At 45.1% G+C, this 18497-nt stretch overlaps 1 protein-coding gene across 1 annotated transcript in view; it reads right to left on the minus strand.

Annotated features, from left to right (window-relative positions):
* Positions 1 to 3322: 3322 nt before the first annotated feature.
* UBALD2 (UBA like domain containing 2) overlaps positions 3323 to 18497 on the minus strand; it is a 29684-nt gene continuing 14509 nt past the window's right edge. The window contains exon 3 of the mRNA XM_035104539.2: positions 3323 to 5239. Coding sequence (XP_034960430.1) covers positions 4919 to 5239 — 321 coding nt within the window. The 3' untranslated portion in view covers positions 3323 to 4918. The remainder of the gene's footprint in view (positions 5240 to 18497) is intronic.

The following is an 18497-nucleotide window of genomic DNA, read 5'->3' on the forward strand; positions in this document are numbered from 1 at the left end:
CCCCCCCGCACTCCTCTTCCTCCTGCTAGTGAGCCTCTTAAAGGTATGCATAATTCAGGAGTCTTCTACCCAGAATTTTACTTCCTTTCTATGTATGCTGTTATCTGTTTTGATAGTCTACATGTTGGGGGGGGGGTTAGAATTCTAGGCTGCTTCTGCCATGCCCTCATGCTATTAGAAACAAAGCTCAGCTATTACCGACTGTAACAGAATGGTGTATTTTACTCACTAAAGAGTATTTTTGTTTACCTAATACTGAGATGAAAAGATGGAACAAACAGTCTCCAATCTTGGTAAGGATGGTTGACTCAACTCAGCCTATAGGCTTTGTCCCTCAAATGTGTAAGGCTGGTTGCGAACACAGTACTACCACTCTTTACAAATATATGCAAAGCAGGTCCTGCCCAACAATGTATATTTGGGTTGACGGTGGGGCTTCTGGGTCAGAAAAAGTTGAGGACTACTGGTTTGGAATGAGCTCAGCGGCTGCTAATATACCTGATCAGGTACGTGAGGGGCACAGGTGCTGCTGCACTGAATATAAGGAACCTTCCAGTAGCACCTTAGAGGCCAACTAAGTTTGTCTGAAGAGGTGTGCATGCACACGTAAGCTCATACCTATGACAAACTTAGTTGGTCTCTAAGGTGCTACTGGAAGGATTTTTTATTTTTATTTTGACTGCGTCAGACCAACACAGCTACCTACCTGTAATGAATATAAGGAAGATTTTTTTTAAATGGTCCATTGGTAGATCACTAGAATGACAGACATTATTTGGCTGAATAGAAGGCAGTCGTGCAAGAGGGCCTAAAATGAATTCACCAACACCAATGTGGTCCAATAGTGCAAAGCTGGCCTAAAGAACAGTGGCAGTAGCACACCTCTGCCTGCAGGAAAATCTTTAGCAATGAAGTGTTGCTGACAGCCCCACTTTTGTTCTTACACCAAGTTGACAAAAGGGAGGGGGGAAAGATTTGAGCAAGTGTTAAAATTCACACTTATAAAGTACACTTATTAACAAAGCCAATAGTGTGAAGGAAGGGCTTACAGCAGACTTTAATCTGGGCTGTAGAAGAAAAGATGGGACTGAGAAGCAAAATGGATCTCCTTCACCAAGTTCTTCTCATTGCAAACAAGGTCTCCCAGACTTCTTTTTTTATGACAGCAGGCTTTCCCTCTCTCTTCAGAAATATCCATAGCAGTGCTCTTTTGGGTTACACTATCCCAACTGAAAGCAATAATGGTAGTGACAAGATTCCACAATGTAGAGATGAACCCCCGACTCATATTTAATAATTATCCCTCAGGTGATGTTAAACTCTACTTTCCTTGCCCATAATTTTCCACCCACCTTCCATTATATATTGAGCTGCTGAAGACACCCCCCATAGTAAAAACAAACAAATGCACATTCAAATATCCACCACAATTTGGACTTAAATCCACACCTTTATATACATGCGCATACCTACCTCTGTGTGCCCGAGAGACAAGACAGTTTCACACTGCTTGCATGAAACTGGAACTGAGGGATCTTGTGTTTTTCTGGGTGTTGGCCTGGCCCTAATCCTGGTAGGAAATGGGTTCAATATCCAGATCTTGCATTCAAATCAATGTGTGGCCCCTCTGTTCACTTCTCCATGTAGTGAGGGGAAGGATGGCAGAGAGGAAGTGTGTAACACCAGCTTTTAGTGACACAACAGTGTGTGTGTGTGTGTGTGTGTGTGTGTTTGCACACACACACACACACACAATGGAAAAAGATGCCTCAACACCCACTTCAATGTGTTTTTGTTCTGGCCAGAGCCTACTCAAAAACTTCTATTTTTTTTTAAAAAAACCCACTTCTTCCAAAGCAATAATGCCGACAACCGAGATAAACTTGAATGCAGCCGGATATACTGTAGAGGCTCCACACAGAAGTCAAAGCAGCCAAATGTTCACTACAATGCAATTAAGTTGAGAACACATGAGTACTCTTCTTCAGGGGGTCTGGGGAAGAGGCGGAACTGACGTGAGGAGGTGGTGTGGGAACAAGGCTGCAAAGGCTGCATTCACACTGCTGTTTATTCCGTTTTCCTGACATCTCCCTAAATGTTATTTTGCACATTATATTTAAGCTTTCGCACAACGCAAAAGCTACCTCGGGAAAACGAATGGAATGGAATATCGTTCAAGTTTAGCACTCATTTTCATGTTATTTGACTCCAGCAGAAACTGTTTGTGGCCCTCTCAACCTGGAAAATCACGGGACCTTTAGTGTGGCATTCCCCCGTTTTCACGCCGCAGCTGCTCACATGATGAGCTGCGAGGTGGCATACCAGCAGGCACTGCACTTCCTGCCCATTTTGAGGCTCATGCCCTCCTTTTTTTTGCCTGGTGATGTCAAGGGATGGCGTGTTGACATCTGTGCGAATGACATTTCCCGCACCGCGTTGGTGCAGAGGTAGAGATGTGGTGGAACAGGCTTATGCAGCGTGAAAGGAAAGTTAGGAAAACCGGGCAGAAGCACTAGCCTTATAATAAATGAATGCAATACGCCCACCATCCGAATGCAACCCAAGTCTGCCCCCTGCCCCATCATCTCCCTCTGCAAATTAGAGGGCAGCAGCCTGAAAGGGAGGGCCTGCTCCTAAACATGTAGGTTTCCCATGTGATGTAAATCCCGGTTTTCCAGGGGTCTACACTGCATGGGGGAGTATACATGAGTAGAAGCTGGCTCCCCCAATTCACAAAGTCGGACCCTCCAACCCAGGCACCCCCAAACTGCGGCCCTCCAGATGTTTTGGCCTACAACTCCCATGGTCCCTAGCTAAGAGGACCAGTGGTCAGGGATGATGGGAATTGTAGTCCAAAACATCTGGAGGGCCAAAGTTTGGGGGTGCCTGCTCCAACCTCTGGAAAGAGAAATGGGGATGGGAGTACAGCTAGCACTCTCTTTCCTCATCTGGCACTGAAGTGTGTATGTGTGCTTTTTTCCTTTAACCTGCATTACGAAGCAATTCCAAATGAATGCTAATATTAACACCGACGACCTAGTTTCGATTTTGCTTTTCACATAAGCCAACGAGTGACGTGCAAGAGGGACAGCACGGAAGAGGAGAGTAGGTTTCTAGATAAAGGAGGGGAGGGGGGAGGGGGGAGGAAGAGGAGAGCAAGCTGTGTGCCTTTGCAATGTCGCGTATGTAAAGAGGGAGCATTGGTTTTTGGTTTCCGTTCAGTTCTAACGTCTATCATTCATACCCAGCAGATTTCTTTGAACTAAAAAAGAAGAGGTGTAAGGCAACAGGGTGGGGGACAAAGAGACAAGTGCCACTCTGGTTAAAAAAGTGATTTTTTATTTTTAAATTAATATAAAACCTTCAACCTGTTTAAGCAAGATTCTGATTTTAAAACCTAAAAAACAAAACAAAAAACAAAAAGAGCCTCAGCATCTCCCCTTGCCACCGGATGTCAGGGAGCACTCTCTTGAGTCCTCCTTCGTATTATCCACCTTCTGGGGAGGTTGACGTTTGTGTTTTTATACACCTTTAAGAACTTCAGCAACTTCCCTTCCAGCTTATCCTCCCAAATGCTTAAACTTTGTCCTTTTAAAAAGGGAAACAGCTTGAGAGCTGAAGGGGAAAACCATTCCCCCCAAAAAACCAAGAAGGGGGCGGGTGGGGGTGGGAGAGCAAGAAAGAGTCTGTGGTAAGGTACCAAAAAACAAAACCCCAACCCATTTCTAGTTTCTCCTACTTGGAGCACACCTGCTGCAGCCGTTGAAGAAAAGGGGTTTCAATAGGCCAAAGTTGGGGCGATGGAGAAAGGGTTTAAACCCAAATGACAGCACGGACTCAAGCCCACGAAACCCCATAAATTTGCCAACCCATGTATAGGCAAGAAGAAGAAGAGCTGGCTGATTTTGCCAGACTGCACGTCTCGGCACCTCTAAAAAAATGGCAAGATTTGCCTCCTTGAATATACAAAATCTTGAGTAGGACTCAACATGGTCTCAAAGATTACAGCCCCGATAACGTGACATGTTGCACAATTTCATTTTTTCTTTTCTTTTCAGGCTCCTTCTGTGGCCTACAGGAGAGCCCTGTGGAGCAGAGCCCGCCATGGAAAATTACCTCCCCAACTATTCACGCTCAGTCACAACATGGGGCAGGGGGTGGAAGCTCAATTCCTTTAGGAGGTGACACCCCACCCAGCCCAGGAGGCTCTCTGAACCGCACGGGCACACAGACAGCCACAGAACCTGAGGCCTGTGCTTTCCCTTCAAGCAAGGAGGGTTTCTCCTTCAAGGCCCCTCAACCATCTCAGCTGCTACAGGCAACTCCCGACAACCAGGAGCCAAAGGAAAAATCAAGAGGAAGGGCAACAAAATTGGGAAAGGGTGGAAAGGAGAGGCAACTTTCTGAGCTCTCCCGGCCACCCCCAATCACATACATACGCGCGCGCAGGGAGACACCTTGACACCCCCCCTGACCCCCCCGGGATCCAACACATCCACCCTTCTTTTTTCCAGGCAGCTTTCGCAGAATGCTACCTGGATCTTTGCAATTCCGTTGCTTTCATTCGTGATGTATATACATTAGATATATTTATATATTTATATATTATAGTTATATAATTTTTTTTTCTTTTAAAAAAGAGAAAAAGATCAGTTATTAACTCTCCTGAAGAGTGGATAAGGGAAGAGAAGGTAGGTGGGTGCAGGGGAAAGGACCATCGGGGTTTGGGCTGATGACGACATCTCATCAGTTTTTTCTTTAAAAAAAAAACCACTATAAAATATTCCAGTGCGATCTTCAGGGGGGAAAAAATACCCCCACCCCATTTCCCTGTGCCCCCTCGGATTTGCCACACCCTCTTTACCACCCCCACCACCCAATCAACTTCTTTCCCCCCCCATTCCAAAAACATTAAGTCTTATCTCTGGCCATCCATTGCCGCCATGGCTTTCTGCTGGGGGGGCCCTTGCTGAGACACAGGAGGCCACATGGGCTGCTGGTGATGGAGGTGGTGGTGGAGGTTGTGACTGGTGGGTGACGAAGGAGGGATCCAGGCAGGCTGGTGGTTTGGAGGTGAAGAAGCCCAGTAGGGGCTGAAGCTACCCGGAGGAGAGCAAGCCATGGATGTGATAGGGCTGTTGCTGCTCTGAAGGTTCTCTGAAGTCCGCAGCTTGGAAAACATGGCAAGGGCGTCTGGGAAGTTGGGAGGCGTGGCTGGAGTATTGCTGGGTGTGCACATCTGGAGGGCAGAGAAAGAGAGAAACAGGGTTATAATTGCGGCTCCCTTCACCTGGTCCGTGCAAGGATTCACCTAATGACTTCCCAAGTCTAAAAAAGAAAATAGAAGGATATCCAGCTCCCACGTGCAACACAAGGAACCAGCCCCAACAATAACACATGGCATCCTCTGCTTCCCCCAACTAAGCAGCACAATGTTTAAGAGTTTAGGTCGTTTCCAAAGCATGTGCCACACCCTTGAGCTCCCTCCTTAAAAATTAACTACCCTGCTCTGCTAAATATTGGCAGAGAGGGGTACCATATTCACAGCTAAAACCATTGGCTGGATCAGCATTTTCACCAGACTGACTGAATGCACCAAGTGGAAGGTCTGAGAGGAAGGGGAACTCCATTTTCCACATGGATTAATCAACTGGATGTGCAGCGGATCAATAGGAGCTTGGTGTAAACTATTTTGAGCTCATGGGAGAATGAAATAGAATACAACAAAATGTATACATAAAACCAACTGATTTTTAAGAAAGGGTTTACAGCTGGTTAAACAGATTCGATGACCTTGACTATTCAACCTGTAGACTGGCCTGGGTCCCACTCAATGCTACATTGCCCCTACACCCAAACCTGCCGGCAAGCTTCTCTCTCTCAGTGAAACGACGTGTCAATAAAAATTATTGGTGAAGGAGAATGGGGCAAAAGGGGCAGACTGTTGCTTGGGGTGAGCTCCTCCTACCCAGAAGTGGACAAAGTGGACAACCTTTTGCTGACAGTAGTTACAAAATGTTGCTGGAGGAAACCAAAGGCAGGAACTGTTGTCAAGATTCTGGCCAAATCTGACTCCAGAGGGTGCCCTGCTTTAGGTTGGGGTGGGGGAGAGAAAGGGGTAAAGTGATGAGGAGGCGGGGAGAGGATGCAAGCTTCACAGAAGCTTCCCTCACCACTGGATAGCTGGCTTGGAGTGATGGGAGTTGTAGCTCCAACAACTGGGAACCCAACGTTGAATAACACTGGTTTAGCCCATCCTCCAAGTTTTCCAGCCCCCAACCAACTTTTTCTGCCCTTCCCTCCAAAGATAACTCTGATTTTGGCAACAATGGCACAAAGGAAACTCCAAGTAGACTCAGCACTGGGGGTGGGGGCAGAGAGATCTGTGTGTGTGGCCTAAAAATGTTCGCTCCAAAATCTTTCACAACAGTATCTAGTTGCTGATCAAGGTATTAAAAAATTCCTGCACAATAATAGTAGGAAACAAAGTGATTTCCCTTTTCACAAACCTGCAGGAAGCAGACTTTGGGCTGGCACCAACCTGTGGGCTAGTAGTTGGAAAACACACATAACCCCCTTTTTGGTCTTTGGTGACAATATAAAACCGAAGCAGGAGGGTTTAAAGGACCAGACCATGTATAATCCAGGATGCTACACGCCAGGAAAATACGGTAGCTGGTCCTACAATTCAGAGAAATGGATACAAAATCTAAAAGCTTCTAAACACTGGTACACACTGACCAAAGAAAGGCAGGATGTGTAACTGATGCCTGTTTGTCATGTAGTTTGCAAAGTTATGTTTCATTTTGCTTACACAAAGACAGAGGATGGATTGCACAATCCCAAAACGTACAAAAAGCTTTCTATGTTATGCCGTCAAAATGAAGCAGGTGAACAAAGAGAACTGAGTGTGTTTTGCATAATTCCAGCACATTTCAGAATGGGGAACCTTTTTAGTTCAATGAGCATTGGCAATGAGCAATGTTGCCTCACCCAGACAAATGCATTTCCCACTGTGCAGGACTGCCTCTTTCGGAGTCTTGACACCTGATGTTTGGACCTGCATCATTAATCAAGCGCCAACCTCAATCTTCTGGGGCACTCTTAGACTCAGGGCTGCCCCTTTATCTCAGCAGCATCTCACAAACCACACCCACACAATTCCTTATTAAACATCTTCTCCCTCCTAAAGCCTGAGAAGGAAGCACGGCATCTTGAGAGTTGAGAACCTGGCAGAAATTAGCTGCACCAATAGAGGCCAAGTTGCAGAACGTGCCATCTATGATGAAACAATGCATATTAATTGCCCCAAGCACTTTGTCTGTCTATACCTTTTGTCTGGCTCCGTCACCATGTAAATCGACGTGCTCCCAAATGCTCTCTGAAGCGGTTCCCTCATCTGCAAGAGGACCTCTTTTACCAGATCAAACACGGCCAGGTACGCAAATTGCACTTTAAGAAAGCATCTGTGCCAGCCTCAATCTTCTGCAGCCATTCAACTTCCTATGGGTCCACCCTGCAGTCAAATTCTACTCATGACATGCTCTGGAGTGCTCCAACAATCCATGCTGGCCTGGTCTGGCACTCCACTTAAATGGGGGCAAGGGACTGCGTTTGGGAAGCCCATCCACAGAAAGGCACCCAAGAAAACGCACACATAAAAGAAACTAGTTACACTTTAACTGACCTTTTCCTCACACATGGCTCGGCATTTAAAGCAGGGGTGGCTAACCCTTTTCTGGCCAGAGGGTCGTGTTCACCCTTGGCCAACCTTCTGGGAGCTGCATGACAGTGGTGAGCATGGCCAGTACACACAGGGACACAGAAAGGTGCTTATACAGAGCCAGGCCATCTACCTCAGTGCTGTCTGTAGTGACAGGCAGCAGCTCTCCAGGGTTTCAGACTGGCTGTCTCTCACAGACCACCTGGAGGTGCCAGGAGCCCAATCTCTCACAAGCAAGGCAGATGGTCTGCCACTGAGCATCTTCCCCACATGTGCCACACATGCCCATAAAAGAGACAATCATGTGCAGCCTTCCCTCCCAAACTAATCTATGCAGATCAGCTGGGGGAAAGGGGTTATCATCATCTCTCTGCATGCCAAAGGGTTGATCAGATTACTGGGGAAGGGGTGATTTGCATTCCAATAGGGGAGGTGGGCTCTGCATCCCAGCACTGTCTCTACTTTCTTTTAATTTTGCCAGAGCCAAAATCAATAGAGACTTTGAGGGGTGGGCAGAAAAAAATTGCTGGGGGGGGGGGGCAAAACTAGAGTTGCCATTTCGTCACCTCATTATAAAGAGTAGGGACTTTCCTGCCTTTCCAAATGTTATCTATAGGTAAATCAGATTCAATTTGCATTAATACCTGACCATTCCCCAGCTAATTACCCTACAATAAATACACAGACACACTGCAAAATTTGTATTTGCAAATGAAAGAGTTGAGCACATTAACAGGTAGACTAGACAATATCCCCATGTTATGGAACCGCAAGTTTCCATCTGTGTTAATGCTTGAAAACAGAAGCCGGGGGATCTATGCTTTTTTCTGGCTCAGACATTTCCAAATGAGAGCACGTGATGAATATTTCCCGTCCCGGTTGCCCATGCATCAGGAAGTTTCAGCCAAAATGCCCCCATCTCAAATATTAGGTACTTGATCTTAGACAGCTTTAAGAGAGGGAATTTTGGGGGCGGGGGTTCCTCGTTCTTCAGGTAATCAAAATTGGGTGGTTTCAAATTGCTTGAGGAAAAAATTTGTTCATTCTAGCACAGTCTGGGCCCCGCCCTGCAAATAAGTATACTCCTTTTTTTCGGGTCAAAGCTATATTCAAAGTCGTCTGAAAAGAGGTGCAGCTACCTCAAGCACCAAGCACTCTGTCCATCCTACACACCTACATGTAATGTAAAGCCCTGAAGTACTCTCCGCATTTGCATACAACTTTCCCTTGGGGTGGAATTCGAACACGCCACCTTTCCGCTCAACCTACTGGCATGTTTGTTTTGACGACTGAGCTCCTTTTTATTATGTGTACGCAGACTCTCCTGCCTTCCATTTCCCCAGTTCTAAGACTCTGTTTTGTATCTATCACAAGGTGCCCTTTTTAAAAAAGGAAGGAAGAACGAAGATAAAACACCAAAAGCTAATCAATTTGTCTAGGCTAGCTCAGACACCAGGTTAACAAAAACAAGACTTTCTTTTTGTGCAGTCAACTGCGTAAAGGTGCAACTGAAGGGTTGAGTGAGAACAGCAGCAATTTAGCTAGCGCACTACAGTAACTTTACTCTAAAATAAGACAAGTTTAAAAGGTTTGCTAGACATCTAGCAACCACGTATATCCAGTGGGGCATAGGCTGCGGGTATGTTCATGTTCCTCTCCCTTGTGTGCCACAGTTGATCTCCCAAACCTCCCCCTCATAAAAAGGAGCCTGGAAGATTGCCTATATTAACGTATACCTTGCATCACCTATCTGCACAGTGAGGTGCCCAAATCATGTATGTAAATAAGCCGGGCTGACAGTATTTCCCAATCAATCAAGATGTCAGCCAGCCCTAACACCCTGATGCCAAATGCATTATGTGGAACTAATTGAAACAATGGGATTTGGCTGCCAAGTAAGTAAGAGTGTCTCAACCTACATAATTTATTCAAATTTACTTTTTTACACAACTGCTTGCATGTAGGGAAAAACCCATGAACGTCATCAGACATGTGCCTAATTTTGCCTTGCATCCAAGTGATGAGGATTAAGATTCCCACTGCATGGAAACGTGACAAAAGAAGACACACAGCAGCCTACTTACTGTTTTACCTTCAAGGAAGTGATATCTCTGTAGGAAACTCAAGCCAAGCAGCCCTTACCAGAGGCAACTTAGGAACAACATGTTGAAAGAAATAAATCCCACAGATTTATGGTGCTCACTTGCATCTCGAATATTTAAAACATCAGAAGCAATGGTATTTCTTAACTACAGGTGTACACACACCCCTTTCCTCCAAAGAGCTCAACGGGCAGCATACGTTGTTCCACCCACCCTTTATTTTCACAACAACCCTGTGAGGTAGGCGAGACAGAGATGATGACTGGGCCAAAGGTCACCATTGAGCTTAATGGCCAAGTGAGGCTTTGAACCTGCATGTCCCCAGTCGCAATCCAACAGCTTAACCAGTGTGCCACACCAGCTCTCTTGTTACCCTGACATATGTTGCTTCTTTATTTAGCAAATTTATAAACCACTTGCTCAAAAAGTACTCTGAACGGTGTACAGGTTCACATATACACGGCAAAAAAAAAAAAGCACCACAGAAAAGTACACAGCTACCACCAGTCTTCATCCAACTCCTGGACTGGAAGATTAGAACCACACTAGAAATATGCCTTAAACAGATGAACACAACTAGTTTCTTCTATTTTGCAGCCTATGTAACACCAAGCATAGCTTTTTCTTTGATGGCCTTACAGTCTAGAATTACTCTCAAATGAGAAAAATTAATCATTATTCAAAAGTTGCTAAGTGAAACCTGCCACAAAGTTTTGAAGTGTGGAGTGGCTCCTATTTATGATTCTAGCCTGCCACCCATTTTCAACTCTGGTTTTCCCTCTCTCCCACCTGTGTTGAACCAAAAGTGAACTTCTTCTGAAAGCTTTGGTGGACGCCATCTTGGTAGTCAAGATTTACCCCACAACTAATTGGTAGTTGTTGTAGCAATGAGCTTTGATATACGTGAATTGGCTTGCTTTGATGTTACCCTTATCTGTGGGGCTTGGGGTGCTGGGCTCTGAGCCCAGAAAAGGGGAGCTATCTGAAAGGTGTGGGTATTTGCCACCTATGCCCTTGTCTGGCCAGGTGGAGTGATGGGAAGTCCTGGCCAAAGTGACATATGCTGCAATTTTCTCAGGCAATGTTTATAGTAAGTGTAATATAATTCCAGGGCAGGGAAACTGAGTTGATGTAGTTCAGTGCATCAAGAAGTTAGTCAGAATAACCCACCTCAGGCAATGAGGTCAAATACATAAAGCCAAGATCCAGTTGGCCTACAGTCATTATCCATGCCCACCTTAGGCGATGTTGTGAAGATGCCTCACACCATATAAACACTGGCCTATAGGGCTGCTTTGTTATATTGTGCGTGTTTTTTTAAAAGCAAGCTTCTAGTCCTCGTAAGTAGAAGCAAAACATCCGCAAGCGTCATGTGCTAAAGGTTCAAACAGCAGGGGCAGTCAAGGGGCCTTCCTTGCCCCTACCTGCTTCCCACACCTTCCTTTTGAGGCCTGTTCCCTTCCACCATTTCAATCCTTAAAAATATTGTGAATTCTGAGGGGAGAAAACCCACCCAATTGGAGTCAAAATGGTCTAACAATGCAATGTCAAAATCAAGCCTGAAGTTTTGTCCAGCTCTGAAGCCTGTGCAAAATACTAGCTAGACCCCACGCACTTTTGACCTCTGGCCCTGAGCAAACTACTTCTGAGGGAATGTGGCCCTCAGAATGTGGCCCTCACCTGGGAGTGGAGGTTCCCAGCCCCTTTAATCCTGCAGTCTCCTCACTTGTTCATTTTCAATTCTTTTTTATTTTTTAAAAAACCCCACCCATATCTGCATTAATTCTGAGGAGATCCAGAACATTTTTGGCATGAAGCATTGTTGTGGCATGTTGCTTTGCTTTGTTTCTCCAACGCCAACAGAATAGGTGTCATGTGAGTCCAATAAGTCACTGTAAAAACACACACACACACAAAACTACCAGAGCCTTGCTTTATTGGAAGGTGTGTTCTGGGGGTCATGTTTACTAGAGGGCAAGTTTCCTGTGTCACAAACAAGCCGAATCAAAAGAACTATAGTCCACAACATATATGGCAAAAACATTGCCAGCGAACACCATTGTCCTGAGGAGAAATGAACATTTCCCTCCAAGTAGCGCGTGCCAGATTAAACAATCCCAGAATAGACCAAAGGGGTGGGGGAAGAGAGAGAGAGAGAGAGAGAGAGAGAGAGAGAGAGAGAGAGAAACCCCACATCAGATTTAGTCTATTTAGACTCGGTGAACATGGCTGCCCTCTCTAAAAGGCAGGGCCCCATGTTAGCAGCCTCACAGTGATCAGCAGCGTTACCACAACAAACAGAGAAGCTACAAAACTAGCAAGGAGGGGGCTTCTTGCTATCTCACCGAAGAACTCTGCTCGGGTTACAAGAGACCTCCAATTCCCCACCCTCCACACACCTGCAGGGACATCCATGCTAGGGTCATATAACGCAACTTGGTGAAATCCAATACCAACCTAAAATCCAATGGATCTTTCAAAAGGAGAAAAATAGGTGTGAAAAATAACTTAAAATTGACAACACCTCTTATAATATAACAAGGGCAGGGGGGCTACATGTGTACACACACAGAGAGAGATGTGTTTTTTCCTATAACTCAATGTATAAGTAGTTTTTAAGATTAGGAATAATAGGGAGCTGCCTGGCACTGTCAATCTATTGGTCCATGTAGCTCAGTTCCTAAACCAGTGTTTCTCAAACTTGAGTCCCCCAGCTGCTGTTGGACTACAGCTCCCATTATCACTGACCACTGGTCTTGCTCACTAGGGATGATGGGAACTGTAGTCCAACAACAAGTCAACCCAAGCTTGAGAAACACTGTCCTAGATATTGCTGAACTACAACTCCCAAGCTGCTTGGTCAGGGATTATGAGAATTGTAGCCCAGAAACATCTAGAGCAGGAATCCCCAAACTGCGGCCCTCCAGATGTTTTGGCCTACAACTCCCATGATCCCTAGCTAACAGGAACAATGGTCAGGGAAGATGGGAATTGTAGTCCAAAACATCTGAAGTTTGGGGATGTCTGATCTAGAGCACTAGTCTACAATGCTGACAGTAGCTCTCTAGGGTTGAAGACAAGAGTCTTCCAACCCATTTTGAGATGACAGGGATTGGACTGGAGACCTTTTACATGCAAACCACACGCTCTGCATTGAAGCTAAAGCCCTTCCCTGTGTTTTGGATTGGAACAATAAAATACACAGTCATGTCAAGTAATATTCTTTGCTGATAGTGAATGATGGGCAATTTTTATATAGGGGTTGTGTTTTTTTAATTAAAAAAATGGGGACACAAATGGAAAGATCAGGGTTAATTTGCAATCCAGAGCAAACACACAGAACAGCCATTCACAAACAAAGGTAGTTCCTGGTCTCTAGGCGAACCAGTTCAAAGATGAGCATATGCATAAGCGCCGCATCCAGCTAAATCAGTGTGCGTGGGGAACAATTTCTGCGAAGGCCATAATGGATTGTCTGTGAACACCCCGCCAAATCAGCTCAGGGGATTCCCCCGGAGCAAATTTGAGGTGGTGTACCCAAGGAGGAGCAGTTCCACTGTGCTTGAGCAAGTTGTTCCATGCACACAATTTTTAAAATTGGATTCAGTCCAAAGACTCAAAATCCAGGAGAGGCCTGCTGGCCCTAGGAACAACTCAGGACACTGTGAGACCTGCAAAATTCAAGTACTGTAGAGAAATAAAATCTAAAGAACACATACGCATCTTCAGAAGAAGCAAGTGGCCAGAGAGTGTAACTTACTTTACTTTTTTGAATGATTTGCAGCAGCAAAGAGATTGTTCCATTCACGCAACAAATCAAAAGCTACGTGGGCTATGAAAAATGTGGACAGGCCCAAGCACAAAGGTCTTTTTACACCTCAGTCTCAGTTCTACTATGTCTACTTTATAAATGGCAAATTGCCTGTGGCAAGCAAACTTGAGGAAGATGACGTGGGTGGAGCTACGGCAGAATATAACCTCCATTATAGTAACTCGATGTTAAAAGGGTGGAATTTGCAACCAGGGTGAAAAAAAACCAAGGAACAGGTTCAACTATAACAATGTAGATTTATCCCTATCAGCAAGAGCCAGGCTGCTTTTCCTTCTCATCTACAGACTAATTTAGCTAGCAGCTCGTGACACCCTAGAAACCTCTGGAGAGGTCCAACACAAAAGAGTTCAGCAGAAAAGCCTCTCCATCCTCAGTTTTTTGTAATCATTCTAATTTTAGCATCTTAACACACACACACACACACACACACACACACACACACACAAAACCCTTCTCAGGTCTCCCCCCCCGCCCCATTCGTCACCCCAAATGCCTGCTGTCAACACCCATTTTGCAGCTGAAGGTGGGGGGAAACTTAAAATGGTGAGGGCCAGCCCACAGAAGGAAGAATTAGATCACTGTGTTCGGTGTGTACAAAAAAAGAAAGGGGGGAAAAAAGCCTGCCGAACTTCAGAAAGGAAGAGGAGAACATGACTAACAGAAAAATGGGTGTGTGTTATGAAACAGCTGCCTGGGAAAAAGTGTGCAGCAGCCCAAAAAAAGGAGTGGGGAGGAGGAGAGAGAAACAGCAGCAGGGAAGGGTTCCTTTACCAATGGCCCAGTTTTAAAGGAGCAACAGGCCATTACTCCTCAAAAGCTTAAGGTATAGAAATACTACTAAGCAGAGACTTGACAGTCATATGTCAGGAATGCTTTGATGGTGTTTCCTGCTTGGCAGGGGGGTTGGGCTGGATGGCCCTTGTGATTCTATACTGGACCACACAGCCTAGGCACCCCTTTGTAAATGAAGGTTATTCAACGGAACAGTAACACCCAAACATACTGCCCATAAAATCCACCCTCCCTCTTGTTGCTTTTGTTATTAGATGCAGCAGAGGGACGGTGTTACCTATACTAGCTGCAGCAGTCTCTTCCTCTCACCACCAAGCAGCACAGCCTGGCAGGAGCAAGCCCGGAACAGGCAGAAAGCAGGACCTATATAATTATAAACAGGGTTCAGCAGAGTCAGGAAATCATTGCATAATGCTCCCTTATACATGACTCAACCTTCCTGCCTGTCAAATTAAACAAAAAACAAAAAAACTCAACAACAACAAAATCCTAACAGAAGCTCTGCAAACTAAGGATTGGCAAGCGGAAGCACAGAAGGTAACCTTGACCTTCCTGGCATAAAACAAGCCCAGCTTGCCACGTGGGGCAAACACTCTTTTGCAATCCCAAGCAATTCAACCTTAACGCTCAATGCAGCCTAATAAGGAGGGGAATAGACATTTCTGAGCTTCGTATGCTGATTTATAGAAAACTATACTCTCTCGGCTACCACAAAAATCTCATCCTTAGCCTTGCACTGGAAGCCCCATGTTTCATATGGCCACAATTTAGTGTGGGGTGGTTGTGCGTGTATGTTTTTAAAACAGAGAAGGCATTCACATGTGCCACAACAGCAGCATTAATTCCAACTGATTCGCTGCAAGTCAGAATCACACTTTCCGCTGCTGTGTGTGTGGGAAAACGGCACCATTTGTGCCTGCAGCAAGCTGTGAAAAATTAATATAATTAAAACAGTTAAGCTGTCAGAGATCTTTTTTATTAAAGGCAAAGTCAAAGCAGTGGTGTGAACTGACCCCAAATGGCATCATTGAACACATCCATTGGCAAAGTAAGCAGTCTGGGTCATGGTCTATTTAGGGGTGAAGGCGTCAGTTAAACAGGGTGCCCACTCCCAGGATAAAGCAAAATGGTTTGCTGTAAGCAATACTCTGACAGCCAAATCAACAGTGTTGCTAAACGGAAACCCACCAACAGCCACAGCTGGACTGCTGTGAGAAGGAAGTCTTAGGAAAAAGCCGATTCATGCGCTGGGCACATGACTGTGAGTTTGTCACTTGTGTACTTTGTGCCTCCTGGTGAACTCCTTTAATGTTTGAAGATTCATGTCTATAAACACGTGGGGGCAAACCATCCCTTTGTGACACAAGTTCATCAAGCACCTTCAAAGACATGCATTTACCTTTCAAACACTCTAGCAACTACAGTCGTACCTCAGGTTACGACCACCTCGGTTTGCGAACAGTTCGGGTTACGAACTGCGCAAACCCGGAAGTGTTTTCGCCCCGCGCGCGTGCGCAGAAGTGGCGCGCGCGCGATCTGCGCATGCGCAAAATGGCGGCGCCCATCGCGTTCGGGTTACGAACTGCGATCCGGAACAGATTGCGTTCGTAACCCGAGGTATTACTGTACTCAAGTGTACCTGAGAGGCAAATTTGTCTGCTGTGTAGGAGAAATGTGAACTTTCCATGCTGAGAAAACACACAGGCACAGCGGTGTTTTCACTGTCAAGCTACATTCATATATATCCCAGGCCACATCCACAGCATACATTTAAAGCACCACTATACCACGTCAACAGCCATAGCTTCTTCCCCCCAAGAATCATGGGAGCTGTAGTTTAAGGGTGCTGAGAAGAGAGCCCTATTCCCATCACTTGAGCTACAATTCCCAGAGTTCCCTGGGAAGATGGATTGGTTGTTTAAGCACTCTGAGAATTGTAGCAGAAGTCTCCTAACTCTCAGCTTCCCTTAAATGACGGTTCCCAGGATTCTCTGTGGGAAGTCGAAGCTGTTCAAAGTGCTATAACAGTGCTTTAAATGTATGGTGTATCGGCAGTCTTTGAATCGCAGAGATCTGCTTTGCAGTGACATTGCCACTAAACACAAGGCCAAAGTTAGAGCATATCCAACAGCCGGTTGCCTGGGACAACTGCAATTCTCAGAAAGTATTATCAATGCCATTTTGTCTTGAGATGTTCCTATACAAACATGCCAGTTTCAAACTAGGTTTACTGTGTTGAACAATTTATTTTGTTTTTGCCAGTCATGGGAAGGGACAACTAGCTAAGCAGGATCCCAAAGCCTCGCCTCTGGCCCTCACCCCCCACTTAAGATTTTATGTAGGTCCATGGGGTGCTCAGCGCTCTGTCAAGCACCAAGTTCTAGCCTTTTGCTTGGGGAATCTCATAATATACATAGCTCTGTAAAAAATAAAATAAAATTCCAATGTTGCTCAACACATCTCAACAGCACTCCTACATATTAAATTCAATTATTCCTCGTAGCCTAAACCACTTTCCATTTATCATTCCAAAGGCCTCTGGTCACAATCCCTGAGCCTCTGAAGCTGCTTCAGCCCCTCAGACATCACAAGACGCTACTATTTTCTACATGATTTGTGAGTTGCCCTGAAGGAGAGTAACTCCACTACACTGTTAACAACCAAAGCCTGCTATACCTGCAACACAGAATGAGAGATCAAAAATATTTTTTTAAAAAACCAAACCTTTAAAATTGCATTTATTTGGGAAATGGAGCATTTGTCCATATTTGCTTTATACTAGCCTAGAAATTGAGCTTTTGTTGGTGTCAACGCTGCAGCTGGACAAAGAGAAAAAGGAGGAAGGTTGGATGTCTCTCTCTGTGTGTAAGACAATCATTTCATTTTTTAGTTTCCATTTTTTCCTTAATATAAAAATGTTTATCCTACCCTGTTGCTGCTCATGCAGCATTCAGGGCAGTTCACAACAATGTAAAATTGCATTACACTAGCACATAGTCAAATAGAAAAATAAAACAACAGTAGAGACAAAATAAACTACATTAGCATCCATTTGAAAGCAGCAACAGCAGAGATCACAGGTAAAACTGACCAAGTTTTTTGAAGTGTTTAGGCTACTTGCATTCTAACACATTTTTTCCCCTTCATATCATATGCTCACCACCTGACCAAAGACTGATCTTGGAGAAGGAAAGTGACATCAAGTCTGGTTTCACTAGTTCTGAAATAAACCCTGAAATAGCTCCACTAACAGCACACCAATTGTAGCAGAAATAGTGACGATTTACACATTATGAATGAGTGTTCATGCAAGCATTGACTAGAGCATTATGGCCACATGACCAGTACAGTGCAAAGAACTTATGACAGCATGTAAATCGTCCCACCTAACACCTTGCTGTTCACCTGAGCAGCATGTGTGTGTGTGTGTGTGTGTGTGTGTGTGTGTGCGCGCGCACGCGCACACGAAGAACTTTGAACCAAAAGTGAACACTGCATGATCCTGATGTATTAAAACAATGCTCAGTGAGGGGGCACTTCTAGGAGGAAGTCTGGACCTTTTATTACCGTTGACTGTGGCCAATGCTACAAGCGCTACGGTAACGCACATGCTTACACAAAATGCTACGAAAAGCCTCTGATTTCAGCTGGTCATTTATATAGCACTGACAATGTGCACAGTACAGTACAGAGCAAAGCAAAGCAAGCAACACACCCACAGGTTCCTGCCCCAAGGAGATTACAATGTACAGTTCAACATTGGGGAGACAAAGGCCGGGGGGGGGGGGGGAGAAGAAAAGGGTGAGGCAAGAACAAAAGAAAGCAATCAAGATGCAAACTTAGGAACATGTTGTAGCACTGACACAGCCAGGGGAAAAATCTTATATTGTCCCAGCACAAAGCAGTCATGGCATCTTCACAACAGACAAAACTAAAGTGCCTAGAGACATACAAAGCCACAAGCAAGCATCCTACACCAGTGCTCCGTAAACATCCAGTGCACTTGATAACCTTAAATATTTAATACTAAGCTGTAGTAGGAAGAAGA

This window comes from Zootoca vivipara, chromosome 2 (genome assembly GCF_963506605.1).
Source record: "Zootoca vivipara chromosome 2, rZooViv1.1, whole genome shotgun sequence".
In the NCBI taxonomy this organism is placed as follows: Eukaryota; Metazoa; Chordata; class Lepidosauria; order Squamata; family Lacertidae; genus Zootoca; species Zootoca vivipara.